This window comes from Amphimedon queenslandica, unplaced genomic scaffold (assembly GCF_000090795.2).
Source record: "Amphimedon queenslandica unplaced genomic scaffold, v1.1 AMPQUscaffold_12540, whole genome shotgun sequence".
NCBI classification, from domain to species: Eukaryota; Metazoa; Porifera; class Demospongiae; order Haplosclerida; family Niphatidae; genus Amphimedon; species Amphimedon queenslandica.
In genome coordinates, this window is record NW_003547223.1 from 1 (window position 1) to 8,040 (window position 8,040).

General features: G+C 36.6%; 2 protein-coding genes and 1 long non-coding RNA gene across 3 annotated transcripts; 2 read left to right on the forward strand and 1 right to left on the reverse strand.

The window, feature by feature from the left end:
* Positions 1–3,849: 3,849 nt before the first annotated feature.
* LOC100640386 (metal tolerance protein 11-like) lies at positions 3,850–4,458 on the forward strand. Its single transcript, XM_020003768.1, has one exon. The coding sequence runs from the start codon at positions 3,850–3,852 to the stop codon at positions 4,456–4,458; it is 609 nt and encodes a 202-aa protein (XP_019859327.1).
* Positions 4,459–4,558: 100 nt separating this feature from the next.
* LOC109587528 (metal tolerance protein 4-like) lies at positions 4,559–4,903 on the forward strand. Its single transcript, XM_020003769.1, has one exon. It carries the CDS (start codon positions 4,559–4,561, stop codon positions 4,901–4,903), a length of 345 nt encoding a protein of 114 aa, XP_019859328.1.
* Positions 4,904–5,134: 231 nt separating this feature from the next.
* LOC109587531 (uncharacterized) lies at positions 5,135–7,550 on the reverse strand. Its single transcript, XR_002187661.1, has 3 exons — positions 6,430–7,550; positions 6,147–6,317; positions 5,135–5,470 (listed from the first exon to the last, which is right to left on the reverse strand). It is a non-coding gene; the product is annotated as an uncharacterized LOC109587531 (long non-coding RNA).
* Positions 7,551–8,040: the final 490 nt, after the last annotated feature.

Below are 8,040 nucleotides of genomic sequence, written 5' to 3' on the forward strand. Positions count from 1 at the left end.
ACAACAGGTGCACCTGTTACTAATAATGGCAAAATTCATGTTGTGCTAACATGTGATCCTAACTTATTATATACTACAACTGGAGGTCATGATGATGATATTAGTGATTAATTATACATTTACTGTGTGCATGCTATAAAGTGTAATAATTATTAGTGTTAGTCAGATTTATCTCTCTCTCTTCAAGGAGTATCTTTATTGACTCTATAATTCTCGTTTGGTGTTTTACAGAATTTTATATGAATTTGTGTGTTGTGCTGATGTACTCAGTTTATTTTTTTAAGATAAGGATATAAAGTTTACCGAAAAATATTTCATTTTTTTGTTCTGCTTGCAGCATCGGTAGACTACTAGTGCATGACCGCATCACCTATGGTTTTATTGAGTATTTGGCTATTCTGTAGTGATATGTTGTGCCAAAAGATAGCGCTAATACTGTTACTGTTTATGAGGAAATTCAGCAAAGTAGTATGGAGTAAAATTTTGTTACATTGCACAGTTTATGCTGGGCTATGTAAGGAATTTACATTACTATGATTATTTTTTGAATGATGATAATTATAATAACTGCAGTTGGGATCAATTCAAACTCTCTACAAAGCACAAGGACATCATGATGTATCATGGGATGTGGTGATTTTGGAGGCATTTTTGCTTAATATGAGTAGTCAAAATGATTCAGTCTCACTCCCTAATCTCTGCAGTCTTATCCCATCAACTAGATCTAGATCTAGATCTAATTAGATTTAAGAAAAAACTTACTCGTGTGCAGTTAGATTTTAAGGTATTTTGCAGCAATTAGGGCTTGCAATCCTTGCCTACACAAAAATCTTTTGCACAATGCTGCATCATAGACCTCATGTCCAATGAATATTAATTTCCTGTGGTAGCCGCGCCCTTCATTGGCAAAAGTGCAGTGATACCTCAGAGAATTCATTCATTTCTGATGGAGGTAGAGTCTCGGGTAGAGTGTAGTTCTGAGTTCGCGGGAGACAAATTGAGGGAAGACCTCGATATACATGAACTAGAATCAGCTGATGGAGAGTTGGAGGCAACTAAGCCTAAGGAGCACTCTAACATTGACACGAACCAGTAAGAGAAGCAGACAATCCTTCACTGTCTTGCTAGTTTAGTCAGTGTTAGCTAGTTACATTTGTAGTTAGACATAATTTTTACTTTACCTGTAACAATTCAGTCACATTTTTAATGATACACTGTAATTATGGCAAAATATGATAGTAAAAGTGTCTCGAGGTGGTGTTACTTGCATGAGTGGCCTGCTGCGACCAGGATCAAAATCAAAATCAAATGTTCCAAAAGATAGACACTGAGATATCAAGACTTGCTGTAGAAGTAAATCAAGCAATCAAGAGATCAACATGCTTTTTAGTTATGTATAATAATACCTCTGTGTACGGCCATTTTTACCTAATAATTAGTTTTCATAGCTTTAGTAAATTTTTGTCATTCGAGATGCGGTTGTAGGTGAAATAGTAGTTTCAATGCAAGTGACACCATGCACCTTGATTGCTCTGACATCCTCAATTTTTATTACATTTTTATGACACATACTGATGTCCTTATGCTGCATAGAAAATTTGAGTTGATTTGACAATTTTTTTTAAATGAGAAAGTTTCCAGAAAAAAGCAAAAGCTGTAGACTCCCTAGGCGCTAAGACTATTTTGAATGAATTATTTATGGTAGCCACCCACGATTAAAATTACTGACGGCAAGAAGCTCTCCACATCAAAGGCAGATCAAAGCCCAAGGTGCCGAAATGAAGCATAGCAAGAAAACTATGTTGCAGCAAGAGTTACCTGGCCTATATGATGATGTAGTCTGGCCTCCATACTTTCCATAAATGCTGCTTGTAAGACTGTAGTACCTTGTAGCGCTCACAGAAACAGCCAGGCGGTGTCACTGCCTTTGATTTTCTTTTGATCTTGAGGCCTTCTTGCCATCAGTAATTTACATCGTGGGTAGATACCGTATAGGAAAAATTTATTTATTATGAATGAATATCATTATTGTAATCATATTCATTGAAAATAATCTTAGCTCCTAGGAAGTCTATATAGCCTACTTGAGTTTTTCCGAAAAATGGCTTCAAAATCACCCCAATTTTATTATGTTTTCCTTATGCTGTGTAGGAAGTTTGAGCTGATGCCAGAAAAATCTTTTTAAGTTAGGCCATTACAAGAAATTGGCCAATTTTTGGAAACTGAAAAGCAAAGGCTTTAGCTTATGTGTTGCGGTTCTGAAAATTGCCTGCTCTAAAATTATCCCAAATTTCCGTTACGTTTTCTGATACCAAGAGTACGTGATGGGGAGTATTGTTGGCTGCTACATCATGACGTAGAGTGTTTTATGAGTATCCAGCTAATTTCCAAGAGTAAACAAATTTACTTACCGTATACCGGTTTATTTTTGTGGTAGAGAATCTTGGCGAATCTTGCATTTCTAAAATTTTGTGGAATTAATTTTCGTGAATGGCTTGCAATCTGCACCATGTGGCAATGGAAATGCAGAATTTTGTGGTGGAAAAATTTTGCAACGGAGCAAGAAACCACGAAATTTGCAAAAATATTTCACCACCAAAATAAACCGACATAATAGCATTTACAGTTTACATAACAGAACCATGGATCAGTTTGCCCCAGTGATCAAAGGCTGGGGTAGTTCTATAGTAGCAAAAATTCAGCTCTATCAGCTCTATTCAGTTTATTCCACAATTGTCTTCTAAACCTAGAGGAGTACTCTGTCTCACTTTGCTCACTTGGAAATACCATATACTGGGAAATTTTTGAGTAGCCAAATTTTTGCGGATTTTGCGTTTTCTTGCTCCATCGCAAAAATTAAAATTGTGAAATTCTGAATTTACACGCCACGTGGTGGAGTTTACAAGCTATTCAAAAAATATTATTTTGTGAAATCTTACAAATGCAAAATTTGCGAAAATTTAGCGACGCAAAAATATCCCAATATACGGTAGTTCTTGGCTTCTTGCCTTATAGGCCACAGGAGGCTTTACAATGAAGGGGCACGTCTAACAGTTATTAAATACTACACCCAAAATGGACTTTTTTGTTAATAATGTAAAGCAGGTGCTAAAGTGACTATGTAAGCTATACAGAACACTCTATGCCATGATGTAGCAGCCTACAGTACTATAGTTAGACACCCCCCATCATGTACTCTTGCTGATACATACTTACGTTGTACATGTATGTATGTACTGTGTAGAAAAGTTTGAGATGATTCCAATGAGGAATATTTGAGTTTAAAAAATCAGCCAATCTGGAAAAGCTATACCTCTAATTTGTATTACTTTTTCTGATACATATTGATGTCCCTATCCTGCATGAGCTGATTCCGATGAATGATTTTTTGAGTTATGAGCATTTTAAAAAACCTTTAAGACCTTTGGGCAAACATACCAAGTAACATTCTCAGAAGAAAAATACCAAATTCTCATGGAAGAAAAGTGAAGTCTCTAGTCCATAAATGGCTCCAAAATCACCCCAAACTTCACAGAAATTTTTTTGTGCTATAATGAAAATAATTATTATTTTGGAATCATCATGCATGTATTTTATCATTATAATTATTTCAGGTTTCCTCCAGTCTCTATTGAAGAAGCTCCAAACAAGATAACACGATCAGAAGCAAAATGGAACAGTGTGATACTTCCTTACCTTGCCAATAACAATGAAAACAGAGAACAGGAAAGAGAAGAACAGAATAAAAAGTTAAGTTTTCTTTTCTGTCATTGATCTATGAGAGAGTCTCGAGGAGTGAGGAAATATTATAGACGTCTAAGTAAAGACCAAGTTGTATTGAAGGAAGTTATGGAACTGAAAACAGAAGAGGAGGAAGAGAAAGTAAGAGGAACAGAGTATAAACCGCTTTGTTATGACACAGCATTAGATAATGTTATCAAATCAACTGCTGATAATGGAAGCAATAATGAAATAATTCAAGGAGAAACAAGAAAGGGAAAGTTAAGTTTATTCCAACTCTCAGTAAGTTCCGCCTCTCATCTTACCCTCTCTGTTAATATCCTTTTATTTTTCATTAAACTTGCTGCATCCATTCAATCAGGATCACTCTCAGTAGTATCCAGTCTCATTGATTCAGCTCTAGACCTGTTCTCTGGAGTAACCATTGGAATCACTAGTTACCTAATGCATAATTATAACCAGTATCAGTATCCAGCAGGCAGAAATAGACTAGAGCTTATTGCTATTATCATCACTGCTGCTGTAATGGGGACTGCAGCTCTACAAATCATCACTACATCCGTTACTGATATTATTAATAATTCCATCAATCCAAACATTAATGGGTTCTCTGGTTCTATAATAGGACTCACAATCCTGTTGAAAGGTATCCTCTTTTTGCTTTGTTATCGACTTGACAGTCCTTCTGTAAAAGCACTCAATGGATCACAGAAATGACTTTGCTTCAAACATTGCAGCTCTAATCTTTGGAGTTCTTGGTACGTACGTATGGAGATATCTTGATCCAATTGGAGCAATCCTACTCTCATTATACATAATGATAAACTGGATACTAGTTGGCAGGGAGCAGATGGTAAATCTCACAGGCTATAGAGCTGATAGACGATTCACTAGCAAGCTGATATGCATTGCACTCCAGCATAGCAAGGAAATACAGCAGGTGGATACGGTTCGAGCCTACACATTCAGAGTTAGGTATTTAGTTGAGATGCATATTGCTCTGAGTAGGGATATGAGACTGGAGGAAGCTCATGATATTGGGGAGACACTACAATTGAAATTCGAATCTTTGAAGGAAGTGGAGAGAACTTTTGTTCATCTTGACTTTGAAATAGGACATGCACCATCTAGCGAGCATATACTCACAGGACCTGATGATTAGTGCATCAATTGAGTTATTACTATTATTATTGGTAGATCTATTATTATTTTTATCATCATGCTATAAGTATCATTTGTGTTGTGTCTTTCTCTCTGCTCAATGATATCAGTTTCTGTAAAGGAAAAAAGAATAATACATGTATTTTAAGTATGTGTTGTGGCTCGGATATTGTGAGACATTTTTTGTCATCCATTATAAAAATTAAAATTAAATAAAAATAGTTATTTTTGAAAGGCCATGAAAACTATTACAGTATCATCAATATAAGAGTCATACAGGAAAAGGCTAAAATACTGAGTTATCACAGGCTCAGTCTGATAAAAAATCTTTCCACATTAGCTTGGACACTTCCAAATTCCTCTGGATAATCTTTACAAACTTGCAGGACCTTCCTCCAGGTCACTCCTTTATTGGAGTCCATTCATCTCTGGAACAATAGTATCAACTTATCAGAAGCAGTTGCATAGAAGCTCTATGCAACAAATCAGCAACTTGAACACCAATTGCATGCAGTACCAATGAGCACAATAATGGAAAGAACTTTTAAAGACTTCTTGTCCAAAATGTCTGCATAGTAAATTTCAAAAAAATTACAATAAACTTTTACTTTATTCCGGCAGAAACATAATGACTAATTGTAAAATGAGACTTAGCAGTAAATCAAGTTAATGATGCATGTAGACATGTACATGTTTAGTTACACTTAGTGAGCTAAAAAGCATGCTTCATGAGCTGGCAAGCACTGTAATACTATACGCATTATATACACGGGTGCATCAAAGGCACTGCCTGTTTCATTATTTTGCATAATAGAATGGTTAGCACTGGAAGTGAATGTTAATTGCTTGGCTTCACAATAGCTAACAGCATGTACTGTGTGACTTTGGCAAAATTTGGCCAAAGTCCCTATATGGGATTTTGGCCCAATTTTTGAGAAACTTAAAAAATTCATAAAAATCCAAATTTGATTGAAATCATGCAACTTAAACCTTTTACACAACATACAAGAACATATATGTATCAGCAAAATTTATAAAAATACAGAATTCTTGGTACCAAAACACCACCACATGCATACTAAAAATTAATAATAATAAAAAATAATGAAGCACATAATTAATATTTTAATTTTAATTTTATTATTATTCTAAATTATCATTATCTATTTCATGAGTGAGATTTAATCTTCTAAAACTGGTTAAAACATAGGTTACCCTAAGTTTAAGGTGCAAGTAATACTCACCGGTTCTTTCCATTCCATTTTGCTTATATTTAACAACCAACAGTCCTTGATAAGTAATCCACCCACCACTAGCTGTGGTCCTGAGCTACAGTTGATCAATACACTGGAATGACCCTATCTCCCCTTAGGTCAACGTACAAATCTTCCAGGTTTAGAAAACTTTGTACAATTCTAAAATAAAAATACAGTGTCCATGTATTCATGATTCATCACAAATAATGGTCACACAAAACACAATTATTAGTATAAAATTATACTAATAGCATATGATACATGCACTCACTGTTAATGTGTCAGTAAATTTTAATATATGTTCTTAGCCTTTTTATCACCAATACTATCACCTAATAATACAGCAGTGGCTTTATTATTTTTATTGATGTTAAGTAACTGTTCCATAATATTTTATAGACATTTGATTTTAGTGTTCAATAGGAGAGAGAGATTCTGTAGTTTATTATAGGGTGCAGTGGCGTAGCCAGGATTTTTGGAAAAGGGGGGGGGGCAAGCTGTGCGGCGCGCGAAGCGCGCCGCGAAATTTTGCGAAGCCACCCCCTTTTGGTAGCGTGGCTACACCTATTTTTCAACATGGCGGACTTCTTAACCTATTATAGGCAACGTTGAATACCTTTTCAGCCTTATAATGGCATCATAGAAAGACTGCTTTGGCCTTTTCCTTTGATATGTAAGTTGTAGAACAGCTTTTCCTTCCAAAAGCAGTTTATTATTTGATTATTTTTAAATTTTGAGTTTTAAAAAAGGGGGGCAATTGCCCCCCTTGCCCCCCCTGGCTACGCCCCTGGGGTGGGAATCTCTTCTGTGAAAATAGAAGAATCTTATGGCTTTGTTGGGTCAGTTGGGAGTATAGTGATACAGTATGTCACACCATACTCACAAAGGTGTATAGTTATTAATTAGGCTCAAGCAAATGTACACTTGTGGTATTTTGTCGAATGGCTTCAATGTAGTGGTCTCCATAGCATTTGGAAACCTCATTCATATCATTAACATCAAACAGGATTATTCATGAATGGTTTAAATTTTACTAATTGAGAGTACCCGTATAGCTCCAAATTTTTATTAGTCAAAAATTTCGTCAAAATCTCAATTTCTTGTTAAAATTAATTTTCATGAATAAATAATTATCTGCATACTAGCCATGTGGAACAAAAATTTCGTCATTAAAAATTTTTTTCAAGCAAAAACACTTAACAAATTTTGACTAACAAAAAATAAGAGCCATTATGGTAAAATAAAAGGCATTGGAAATGGGGGCGTAGCCTGGTTGGTGTTGCTATAGACTTTGGCGGCTGCAGAAGTCCAACTCAGCCTAGGCATTTCTAATTAAAGGGGTGTGGTAAAAGGGTTAAATAGCATTGTTTCTACTTCCGGTCTAATTTTTAGCCATGGTTAATCTTACCTCGGGTCCACCTGCCTACCGTGGTCCACCGTCCTCTGTACCGATTGCCTAAAGAATGAGACGGTGGCCACACTGCCCTGAGGAAGTGTGGCCAATGTATGGGCCCCACTTCAGCCCCTCCCCCCAGAATAACCGGGCCTTTCATGCATTCCGGTCCACCATGCCGGGGGGTTCTCCGCCCACGCAATGACATTCTGTGGGCGGACTAAACCCCCTGGTCTCCTGCCCCCTCATTGTGGTTGCACGAGGTGTGCCTCGAGGGGGAATCCGGAAACCCTCAAGGTGGTCCCACCCATATTTGGGGTGGGGCCAACCATCGGAGGGGATGACCCACAGATTATTATCTAGGGGGCAGAGCTTCCGTGGTGCCCAAACAGCCCACTACTTCCTTAAATTCTTCCTCCCCCAACCTGTCTCTCTTATGTCTCAACAATATTAATATGATAGATAATAAGTCAAGAAGGGAATAACTAG

Excerpts from the sequence above, each read along its gene's own strand:
- LOC100640386 (XM_020003768.1), top strand. The coding sequence starts at position 3,850 with ATGGAACTGAAAACAGAAGAGGAGGAAGAGAAAGTAAGAGGAACAGAG.
- LOC109587528 (XM_020003769.1), top strand. The coding sequence starts at position 4,559 with ATGATAAACTGGATACTAGTTGGCAGGGAGCAGATGGTAAATCTCACA.